The sequence below is a fragment of the Tupaia chinensis genome, unplaced genomic scaffold, assembly GCF_000334495.1.
Source record: "Tupaia chinensis unplaced genomic scaffold, TupChi_1.0 Scaffold000074_1, whole genome shotgun sequence".
Classification (NCBI taxonomy): Eukaryota; Metazoa; Chordata; class Mammalia; order Scandentia; family Tupaiidae; genus Tupaia; species Tupaia belangeri.
Window position 1 is genome coordinate 8,926,253 of NW_006159534.1, and position 12,350 is coordinate 8,938,602.

The 12,350-nt window shown below is 37.4% G+C and overlaps 1 protein-coding gene across 1 annotated transcript in view; it reads left to right on the top strand.

Moving 5' to 3' along the window:
- Positions 1–10,516: 10,516 nt before the first annotated feature.
- The window catches only part of LOC102481883 (WD repeat-containing protein 64), a gene marked incomplete at its 3' end in the record, with an annotated part of 40,935 nt that continues 39,101 nt past the window's right edge, over positions 10,517–12,350 (top strand). The window contains exon 1 of the mRNA XM_027767860.1: positions 10,517–10,818. Coding sequence (XP_027623661.1) covers positions 10,659–10,818 — 160 coding nt within the window. The remainder of the gene's footprint in view (positions 10,819–12,350) is intronic.

Below are 12,350 nucleotides of genomic sequence, written 5' to 3' on the forward strand. Positions count from 1 at the left end.
GGAATGCCTATGCAAGAGGAACAATAGTAGTGAGTAAAAAGAAGAGGCTCTTGCCAAATGTTTAAGAATGTTGTTACAGATATTTTTATCATACTATAAACTGTTAAGGATATTTATTGTATTGGACAGAAATAAGCAGTGATATCACATATATGATTTCTTTTGTCAATAATGATATATGTTTATTTTCAGTTTCAGAATTATGTAATGATGGATAATGGCAAAATATTTAGTCAGAAAAGTCATGATGGATAAATACGTCATGATTTTTCTGACAACCCAATACTACAGTTTGAAAAGCAAATGCAGTACTGACATGAAGACATAGAGAGCCAACATTTAAGCCCTTACATCTATGGTCAATTGATTTTCAACAAGACCACTCAATGCAGATAGTACAGTCTTTTCAAAAAATGGTGCTTGAAAAACTGGATGTCCACATGCAAAAGAATGAAGTTAGACCCTTACATTATATTATATACAATATAAACTCAAAATAGATCAAAGATATAAATGTGAGCACTAAAAAGAGCTAAAATTATAAAACTTCTAAAAGAAAACTTTTTGCATATGACACCAAAGCATAGATGACAAAAGAAAATGATAGACAAATCTGATCACAAGTTTCTCTCTCTGGTGAACACATGTGCCCTCTGGCAAATTAAAAAAAAAAAATCTTGAAAGATATTCTTCAAACACTATTTCTCTATTTCACTGACATAGTGCTTCAGGAGGACATCTTGGAAGACGAAATGAGTCATCCATGGCTTCTTATTGCTCCTGTAGTATACTGTAGCACATATTGATATGTGAAGGCCCCGGATTTCTCACTGGGCCCAGTCACAGAGAGTTTTAATTTGTAGTCTGAAACACTGCCTTCAAGCAAGACCATTACCCTGTCCTTAAAAATTTTGAAATCCTGGGGGGGTGATTTCTCCCTTTCTGTCTCTTTGTCCATCTCTCTGTCTCCAGTGAGCACACATGCCCTATAGCAAAAATCTCTTTCTCTAAAAAAAAATCTTGAAACCTGTCATTGACCCAGTCTCATTATGGATGAAAGGGCTTTCGGGCATTTGTTTCAAGAATAGGAAGATTTCATCTATATTAAAGATGTTCTCCATCACATAATCTTTCTCCACAATCAACTTATCTAGAAGAGTTTCCAAAAATTCTTCAGTACCTTTACATCAGTATTTGCAGACTCTCCACTCCTGTTATATAATAAGTAACAATTCTTGAATCATTTGAACAATTCAGAGCTAGCATAGTCAACATCTTAGTTGGACCCAGTTCTTTCCTTTCAACATTGCAAACTAATGTTTAGCTTTGATTGTGATCATCATGATGCATTGAGGGATACATTTCTGTCTGGTCTTGAATTCAGGTCATTGGAAGTTTCTCGGTTGTAGCCTGGCACACCACAACAGAAAAAAAAGGGCCATTGCCAATCTTATAGATATTATCTTGAAAACAAAACAAAACCCTAGTAGAGCAAAAATTTAAGGTACATATCTTAATATGGTGTTCTTTTAGAGAACAATTAGTGTGGTAATATCCTTGACTGATTTTTGCACACCAAATACATGCTTTTAGAATCCACATTGCACCCCACAATGATAGACAATAAAACGTAAATAAGAAATTATGAAAAATTGGGCCAATGGATGGTGTGGTGGTTAAGGCACTGAACTCCCACATGGCTGACCACGATTTGAGTCCCGGACCTGGTGGCTTGCTTTTTCACTCTCCAATTCTGTCTCTGTCTCTCTCTGGCCAAATTGAGAATAAGAGTAAACAAAGTTAAATAAATCATTATTTTTTTAAAAAAGAAATTTCTTCATATCTGACATAGGCTCTTAAATTGTTGGCCACGATATTTTCAATGAAGCAGATTCTTAGACAGCTTCTATCATTTTGTTGCTATTTTTCAAGATCATAAATATGAAGAAATGAGACATGTCTGACAGGCAAGCATTAATAACCATCATTGATTTCCACCTTCAAAGTCCTTAATCACAATTTCATTTCCAGGTCAATCATTCAGTAAGCTAATAATAACATTAGATGCAGATTTTATATTCTTAGGGGCCATAATGAATAAAGCCACATGATATTAAATCAAGCACATCAAGCACAGGAGAAAATAATATAATCAAGATATTTAGTATACATGAGATGGAAGAGGCTGCTGCTGGTGTAACATGGTCTACTGTTTTATGGTAAACATTTTTTAAAGCCTTGGATTGTTTTTCCAGGAGTGAGAGAGACAGAGAGAAACAGAGACAGCAATCCCAACAGAGTCTTGATACTGTGACACACCCCTAGCCTCAGGGAGCCCTGGATCACAGCACATGAATATCCAGCCTACTCAGCAAGGCCTCTCCATACAAACACAAAACCCTCCCATGTGGGTCAGTTTCACAGAGTGTCACAGTTAACACTGCACCACCCCAGCCTCAACTATTTTTATAAGCAAAACTATGCACTAAAATAAAAAGTATTGTATTGTAAATACATAAACCATAGTCATGTGTTTTCATTATCAAGTACTATGTACTATACGTAATTGTATGTGCTATACTGATTCATATAAAATGACTGGCAGCATAGTAGGTTTGTTTTCACTAGCACTGCCACAAACACGTGAATGTATTGTGCTACTGTATCATGACGACTAAGATGTCACTAGACAGAAAATTTTCAGCTCCTTTATAATCATATAGAACTATGGTCATATATGTGGCCCACTGCTGACCAAATATTGTATGCAGTGCAAGACTGTAACCCAAATGCCCACCAAGAGATGAATGATGAACAAAATGTGATATTTACATACTGTGGAATATTAGTCACCCATAAAAAATAAAATGAAATTTTAGCACATACTACAACATGGATGACCTTTGAAAACATTATGCTAAGTAAAATAAACCAAACACAAAAGGACAAATACAGGATTCCAACTATACGAGATACTTAAAATAGGCAAATTGATGAAGACGGAAAGTAGACTGATGTTACCAGAGGCTGAGGGAAGGAGGAACAGAGCATTATGGTTTAAAGAGTAAAGAGTTTGATTGATATGATGAAAAAGCTCTGAAAATGAATAGTGGTAATGGTTGCATAACATTGCAAATGGACTCCATACCACTGAGCTGGAAACATAAGAATGGTAAAAAGCTAAACTTTATGTTTATTTTACCACAATCTTTTTTTTTTTTTTTTTTTGAGAGATTTTCACTGTAGGGCGCGTGCACTTGCCAGACAGACAGAGACATAGAGACAGAAAGCGAGAAATCACCCCCCAGGGGGGATGGTCACGCCGCAATCCCTTCTCCTCCATTCTCCTCTCGGGATCTTGGTCACGTACGCACACATGCCCGGCGTGAGTTTTAAGCCACTGGGTCCGGGACATGACCCGCGGTCGACTACGTGGGAGTCCAGCGACATAGCCATTACGCTAACTGCTGGTTCCCACCACAATCTTTTTAAAAAGAGGAAAAAAAATAAAAGCATGTACAGAGTTGCTTCCATCTCAATCTGTCAGAGTAAAAGTAAGCGCATGTAACTTCAGTACCTTCACATCAGTATTTGCAGACTCTCCACTCCTGTTATATAATAAGTAACAACCCTGTTCATTTACTGGACTCAGGATTTACTGGATTCAGGATGGACTCAAACTGGACTCAGCGTGGAGCAAGCCAAAAGTAACTTTACTCTTTCTCTCAGTGTTCATTTTCAAATGCTTTTTTTTCTATCTGCTCTCTCCTGCCCTTAGATGAAATTTTGGTAGGTCTGATCACTTTTCAGATTCCTTTCAGTTAATACAAATGTCAACCTGAACCCAAGAGGTCTGACCCAAGCTTGTCCAACAAACAGGGTTTATTCAAGTCAAAACATGAGGAAAACTACTCAGCCAAATATAGATCCCATTGGCTGGAATCCATATTCATTCAAATGGGTTAGTTACATTTATAGGAAAAGTGGAAAAGAGGGATGTTTATGTAAGTTTCCCTTTTCCCTAAGGCTTGGTTTATAGGAATAGCATAAGCTTCTGGCTGGCTTTCTGATATTTCATACATCATACACTCCAGTAACATAGCTACAGGGAGGAGGTGAGGTTCCAAGGAACAATACAGTTTGTGGTAACTCAGCCTAGTTTTGCTTCAGTGCCAGCTAGTCAGGGAATTCTAAGACGTGTCCTTGAACAATTACTTTAGACACCTGTGGGGGGCTGTCACTGAGAATGCATACACTTACCTCTCGGTGGCTAGTTTTAGCAGAACTTCTCATTCCTTAGACAACTTTTAACTATTCTCTTTCTCACAAAGTCCAGAACATTGTAATATGAAAGCATTAAAACTCACTCATCCACCCTCCAAAAAAGAGCCTGCTTCAGGTATGGAGAACTTTTGTGAGGTAGGAGTGGGAAGGATAACAAGTTTAGCTTCTCCTATGTCTCTCTCTCTCTCTGTCCCTCTCTGGTCAAATTAAAATGGATAAATAAATTCATAAAGTTAAATAAAAATAATTATTTAAAAATATTGAAAGAAAACAATGTTCATCCTAGAATTCTGTATCCAATCAAATATTGATCAAATGCAAGGGAAGATGATTAGGATATGTGTAGACATGCAAGTACCAAAAAATGTATCTTCCAGGAACTATTTCTTTTCTTTTCTTTTTTTTTTTAAATTTTTGGAGCGGTTTTTTCCACAGGGCGTGTGCGCTCACCAGACAGAGAGAGACAGAGAGGCAGAAAGAGAGAAATCACTCCCCCCCCCACACCCGGGCGGGAGGCCATGCTGCAATCCCTTCTCCTCCTTTCTCCTCTCGGGATCTTGGGCACTTACGCACACGCACCTGGCCCCAGGCAAATAGTGAATGTGAGCCCTAAATGAGGGGAGGTGTCATGGAAAAAAAAAAAAAAAACACACACACAGGATATATGCCTAAGGATAAGAGAATTCCCAAAATAATGATGAAGGGAAAGGGGAAATGGCAGTCTGACAGCTACATAAATGTATACACATTATCAGTTCACACTGCAGGATTGTGATTCAAGAGACAGCCATGAGGATGAGTACTGTTATCAAGACACCCTCTGCTCTCACATCATCTTTTTATCTTGAAAATGCCTGTGAGAGCCTGGCCCAGATTCTTAGCAATACCTGGTCAGCCAGGGCCATGCACCAGCCTGCCTCTGTGCCTATCACGTGCATCAGCTGAAAACACTATTCATCTCAGAGGAGTTCTTTGATTTATCCTGAGAACTGAGGTTGGCCATTGTGAATTTGGAAGCAGACAATATAGAGCTGCCTATTATACCAACAGGATTTCTACCAGATGGCTGGTACCTGGCCCATGTGACAGACCAGCTGGGGACCCAGGCATGGGCCTTGTGTCATGGTTTCGCCTGCTGACTTCCACATACACACTGCTATAATGCTCACAGAAGTGGAAGCAAACTAGCTCAGAGAAACCAGAAAGCTATACTTATGAAAGATATAAGAAATATATAAGTTACAACATTTATATAAGATGTAAATGTTACTTTGCAGTTTGGTTGTTGAGTCAGGATCTAAATACAGTTCGCACACTGTAGTTGATTGGTGCTTCTTAAAGTCCCTTTTAATCTATAGTTTTTCTCTTTTTTTCTTCCTATGCAACTTTTTTATTGAATGCACTGGATTGTCCATCCAATGGCTCCTTCCTTCTCTTGGCAGGTTTATAAAACAAGACCTTAAAACTTAAGCAAGGAACACAGTACTATTGAAACTATAAAATTATCAGAGTATGTGGCTGGGACTAAAAAGGCAACTTTCTAAAATTAATAGTTTTGTAAGAGTGGCAGGAACATGGGTAATTTCCTTTAATGGTGCTTAAGCTTGAGGTGATTTCATTCCTGCAACTGAGAAAATACAAGTATAGATGCATCTTGTAGTTCTATAAATGGCTGTAATAGCTATGAATTGCTCTGTCATATACCTCTGGCGTGTTTTCATAAGCATCTGTGATAATTATTCCTCCTATTGGGTTGTCAGAAAAGTCATGACACATGCATGCATAGAAAAACAGAAAAAATACGTCATGACTTTTCTGATGATCCAATATTTTCATGCTCCCCCTTCTTTTTTACTCACCATTCTATTAAGGTAGCTTTTCTCAAATCACTATAATCTATATTCCAATGGTTAGTTTTCAATCTTTACTTTATGTAGACTGTCAGCATTATTCATATAGTTGACCATTCCATGCATTAATTCTTATCTGTACATATTTCAGTATGTACCTCTAAAATATAATATCACATAAATAGTAATGCTTTGGTCTGAACATTTGTATATCTCCAAAAATTCATATGTTGAAACCTAACCCCATGGTGATGGGGCTATGGGAGGTGATTAAGTGCCCAAGAGGCAAGGGCTTTGGAAGGTGATGAAGTGATGAGTCTTCTACCCTCATGAATATGATTAATGACCTTATGACAGAGGCCTGAGGGAACCTGTTTGCACCTTCCATCATGTGAGAATATAGAGACACCACCATCTGCGAGAAATGGGCACTTAAGTATATACTGAATCTGCCAGAGCCCGGATCTTGAATTTCCAGCCTCCAAAACTATAAGAAATAAATTCCCATTGTTTATAAATTACTCAGTCTAAGGTACTTAGTTATAGTACCAAGAACAAACATTACAAAATAAAATATCACATCCAAAATAATAAGCAATAATCTATGAGTATCATTGAATATCTAGTCAGCTCTCTAATTTCCAATTGTCTCATAAATGTTGAAATTATTTTGCAGTTTGCTTGTTGAGTCAGGATCTAGATACAGCCTGCACACTGTCGTTAATTGGTGATTCTTTAAAGTCCCTTTTAATCTATAGTTTTTCTCTTTCTTCCTATGCAATTTCTTTATTGAATACGCTGGATTGTCCATCCAATGGCTCCTTCCTTCTCCTGGCTTCTGAGATAACGCTTTCTCTTGGTTTTGCTCCTACCTCACTGGCCACTACTACTTAGATTCTGTTAGCAATTCTTCCTGATCACGCTGACTTCTGAACACTGCTGTGCTCAGGATTCAGTCTTCAGCTTCCTTTCATCTTAGCTACATTGATCCCCAGGTGATTTCACTTTATTCTGACAGCTTTAACACCAAATGCTGATGACTCCCCAGCTCTCCCCAGAACCCTGGACTCGTACATGTGGTTATCTGACATCCACAATGAATTAACTAAGAGATATCTCAAACTTAAAACCTCCCAAACTGAACTCATCCCAATATCTGCTCCTTCCACCAGCTTTCATCCAAACAAAGCATATGACAATTATATACTCTGGATTTCTGGGAGTCAGAATTCTGGGAGAATTCTTGCAGTTATTCCTTCTTTTGCTCTCATACTCCCATGTAATTTATCAGCAAGTCATATCACAGCTACCTTCACAATTTGACCACTTCATACCACCTCCATTACTATCACCTTAATGTAAGTCACTAACGCCTCTAACGTGGAATTATTAAAATTGCTAGTCAGACTAAATAGGATTGCAGACCACAATTAGAAGAAAGGAGATAGGCAAAAAGACCTCTTATGAAACTGACACTTTACTTTTAAAAACTTTCCTCATCATTAGGAACTATTTCATCCTAGGCCTTGACTCACCTTATTATTTTAACTGAAGGAGATGAATAAAGGAAAGAGACATTTTTTTCTTTATGACCTAAAAATTGTCTACATTTGTAGTTGAAATGACAGATATTGAAATATGTTTTCATCTACTATGAAAATCTTGAAAAGGATAGTGAAAATGAAACAAAAAACTGGAAGGACAACCCATGTTCCTGGATAGGAAGAATTAACATAATCAAAATGGCAATTTTATCCAAATTAATCTACAAATTTAACCCAATTACAATCAAAATACCAGAGACATTCTTCATATATCTAAAAAAGACAATTATAGAATTTCTCTGGAATCATAAAAGACCTTGTATTGCCAAAGCAATACTGCACAAGAAAAGTGGAGTGGGTGGCATATCATTCACTCCCTGACCCAAAAATATACTATGAAACTGTGATAATCAAAACAGCATGGTATTGGCACAAAAACAGACAGGCGGACCAATGGACTAGAATAGAGAACCCAGAAATAAACCCCAAAGCATACAGCCAACTGATTTTTTGACAAAGGATAACAGTCAATCCATTAGGAAAAGGAAAACCTTTTTAGCAAATGGTGCTGGAAAAACTGGATATCCACCTGCAGAAAGATGAAACTGAATCCCCATCTTTCACTATTAACAAAAATTAACTCAAAATGGATCAAAGATCTGAACTGAAGACCTCAAACTATAAAACTACTGGTGGAAAATACTGGGGAAACTCTGGGAGACATTGGGGTAGGCAAAGACTTCTTAAATAAGCATAGGTAATAACCTATAAAACAAACAAGTGGGACTATATCAGATTAAGAAGTTTCTGCACAGCAAAGGGCATAGTAATAAATGTGAGTTGACAACCCTCAGAATGGGAGAATATTTTTGTCAAATATGTCTCAGACAAGGGACTGATAACCAGAATACACAGGGAACTCAAGTGGCTTACCTGAAAAAAATGATGAACCCAGTATGTGAAAATTCGCTGAACAAAAATCACTCTAAGGAAGACGAATAAACAGCCGAAAAGCATGAGAAAGTGCTCAACATCCCTCCTCATAAGGGAGAGGCAGATTTAAACCACAATGGGATACCACCTAACCCAGTCAAAATGGCAAAGATTAAAAATACAAAAAGTGATAAGTGTTGGCAGGGATGTGGTGAAAAGGAAACTCTCCTACACTGTTGGTGGGAATATAAATTGGTTCCGTCACTGTGGAAAACAATATTGAGGTTCCTCAAAGATCTACAAATAGAACTATAATTTGATCCAGCAATCCCACTTCCCGGTATCTACCCAAAGGACAGGAGAATACTCAGTCGGAAAAGTGCTTGCACATCAATATTTATTGCAGCATTATTCATAATCACTAAGCTCTCTCTCTCTCTCTCTCTCTCTCTCTATATATATATATATATATATATATGTATATATATACATATATATATATATAATAAAAATTTGAAATAATTCAGTAAGTATGCACAACATACCTGCAGAATGTAAGATATTTTAGGAGTTACAAATAGAACTATCATTTGATCCAGCAATCCCACTTCCCAGTATCTACCCCAAAGGACAGGAGAATACTCAGTTGGAAAAGTGCTTGCACATCAATGTTTATTGCAGCATTATTCATAATCACTAAGACATGGAACCAACCTAAATGTCCACAAACAGATGGATGACAGAAGTGTGGCACATACACTCTATGGAATGCTACTCAGCCATAAAAAACAAGACCCTGGCATTTGATAGAAAGTGGTCAAATATGGAGGATCTATATTGTTGAGTGAAGCAAGTCAGGATATGAAAGAAAGGTACTGTATGTATCCACTTAAAATATACTGACTATCCGCACTTTATGGTAAAGATCGAAATATTGGAGGGCATAAAAACAGTGAAAATAGTTATGGACAGTGTGAAGGCAGTGTGGAACAGGGCAGGGGGCACAAGAGAAGAGTATAGAGAAGGGTAGCAAGAGAACAGAGAGGTATGACATTAGTGGGACACAGAAATGGTTTATTACCTGCTGATGATAACACGTATAGTATTCTCAACTGGACTGGTATGAGAAGTAGTTTATGTTGGATAAATTCTATACAAACAAACCAAATGATATATAGTGATTGAATGTTTTAAAAAATAATCATCACAACAATAATCTGAAAAAAATGCTGAAAAGCTATTTGATGATGATGATGTGGATAGGAATGTCTTTGTCTTGACTAATATGCATGGTAATCATGCTGGAAAAAAGAACTGTAATGCACTGTAAAGATATATGTGATTCAATATAATATAAAACAGATTATGGTAATAAATAAAATTAAATAAAAAAGAAATGTTATATATCATAAATATATATGATTCAATGTAACAGAAAAATAAATTTGAAAAAGTTATAAGAAAAAAAGAAGTATGTTTTCATCTTTACAAGTTCTGGTTTCCATATACAGTATAGCTACAAGGATGAATGTGAATATCTGACTCCACAGAACCTTGAGGAAGGCAAAAGATTTGAACTGCGAAACAATAAAGGAGAGAGAAACTAGTTTCCTTAGTTGGCCTTTACCTAATCCACTTCCCTTTTAAAAAAAGTATTACACACACTCACACACACACACACACATACACACACACACACAATCTGTGGAGGAAAAATGCCCATTTCCTGCTTGAAAGGGAAGTAGGGCATTACAGAGATATTATGATGCAATGAGGACCACATAAAAGACATTGGTAACATTATGAGGTCAGGATTTTTACTGAAATGCTTGCCTATATGAAATACATTAGAACTAAGTCAGCTTTCCTACCTGCTAACATCCTAGCAGAAGCTCTTACTCCTACCCATAGTGTAGGATTGTAAGATTAACAGAATGAGACCTAGGGAAAAAAACTGAGACATCAGAGAGGCATTATAACAACTGAAAGGTTTTCTAGGTTGGCAAATTTTGTGGTATTATTTGTGTAGAAAAAATAATAATAAAAGATGCCCCTTGTCCCTATGGACATTAGGGGAGAAAAGCGTTTTAACATTGCACTTGAGATTAGCAATTTCAAAACAGCCTTGAATGGGTTTGAAAAACTGGTTGAACAAACAGCAGCTCAGAAAAGGGATGAAAGAACAGGCTTGTTTATCCCCAAAGAAGGTAAGATCATTGATTACAGGACAGTCCAGTTGAGTCTGTTGATTAGAACTGTGAAATGCCTTAAGCCATCAGAGAAAAGCAACATAACTTAATAAGAAACACACTGGATAAAGGGGCTAAAGATCTGAATTTTCGTTCTTTGTGCAATAACAGCTATGTGAACTTGAGAAAGGTTTTTTTTTTTTTTTGGCTTCACTTTGTTATCTTAGTTGTAACATTAGAGGATTGGATTAACATCTAAGGGTTCTTTGTAAACAGTCATAATGCATGGTGATCACTAACAAGCCTTGTGTGCCACTCTGCCATCTTTTTGCCTACAGGTATCATGAGACCAAAGGATTTTCATAAGCAGCACACAGTTTACTTCTTCACTATGTTTCCACTTCCTAGGTCTCTAGGCAGAAGTGATTTGAGCATGACAAGATGAGGAAAAAATGGTCAATGGAGCAGTGTCAGGGATATTAGCAACAGAGAACCCAATGCAGAACTTTAAATACATAACTGAGCTAGCCCATGGCATGGTGGTTAAGATAGCTGGATCCCACACACCAATCACATGGTTCAAGTGCTGGACTCTTCTACTGGAGAAACATGCTGGGAACATGTACATGCATGCAAAATCCCAAAAGGAGAGGGAAATAGAGAAGAGATTGTGGCATGACTGTGCCCCACTGGGGTGCTTTCTCTCTTTCTTTTTCTTTTTTTTTTTGGGGGGGAGAGGTTTTCGCTATAGGGCACGTGCGCTCGCCAGACAGACAGAGAGAGACATAGAGACAGAAAGCGAGAAATCACCCCCCAGGGGGGATGGTCACGCCACAATCCCTTCTCCTCCATTCTCCTCTCGGGATCTTGGGCACACACGCACACATGCCCGGCGTGAGTTTTTTAAGCCACCGGATTCTGGACACGAACCGTGATTGACTACGTGGGAGTCCAGCGACATAGCCATTATGCCAACTGCTGGTTCTCTCTCTTTCTTTTTCTATCTGGCAAGCACATGTGCCTTCTGGCAAAATACAGAATGGAAAAAAATACATCACCATGGTCAGGGTTCAAGGAGAATGGTACAGTGTGTGGCTTTGGGGCACTGAGGACAGCATGGCAGAGTAAGGCTGAATACAGAGAAAAAAAGACTAACAATAAATCACTCTGTGATAAAAGGTATAGGACTTACATAATTGCCGAAGGGACTACATGACCAGCATCTTAATGTGCCTAGATGTAGAGTTATATATATGTGAAAATCTTGACTTGGGCTATTCAAACCCAAACTATTATTTACATGTAACTTAATAATTTATAAGTCATTTTAGTAAGTATAATTTGACTTACATGACAATTGCATAGACAAATATTCATTTTATTTATGAAAAAAGTTGGAAGTACAGTCATCTTCTCAAGACACTCAACTCCTAAATGTCAGAGCTTAGACTAGGACCTTTCAGATAGATGCTTTAAATGATTGTGAACTTTCAGATAGATTCTTTTTTTTTTTTATGTTTAATTTTTTTTTATCATCATATCTTCTTCAT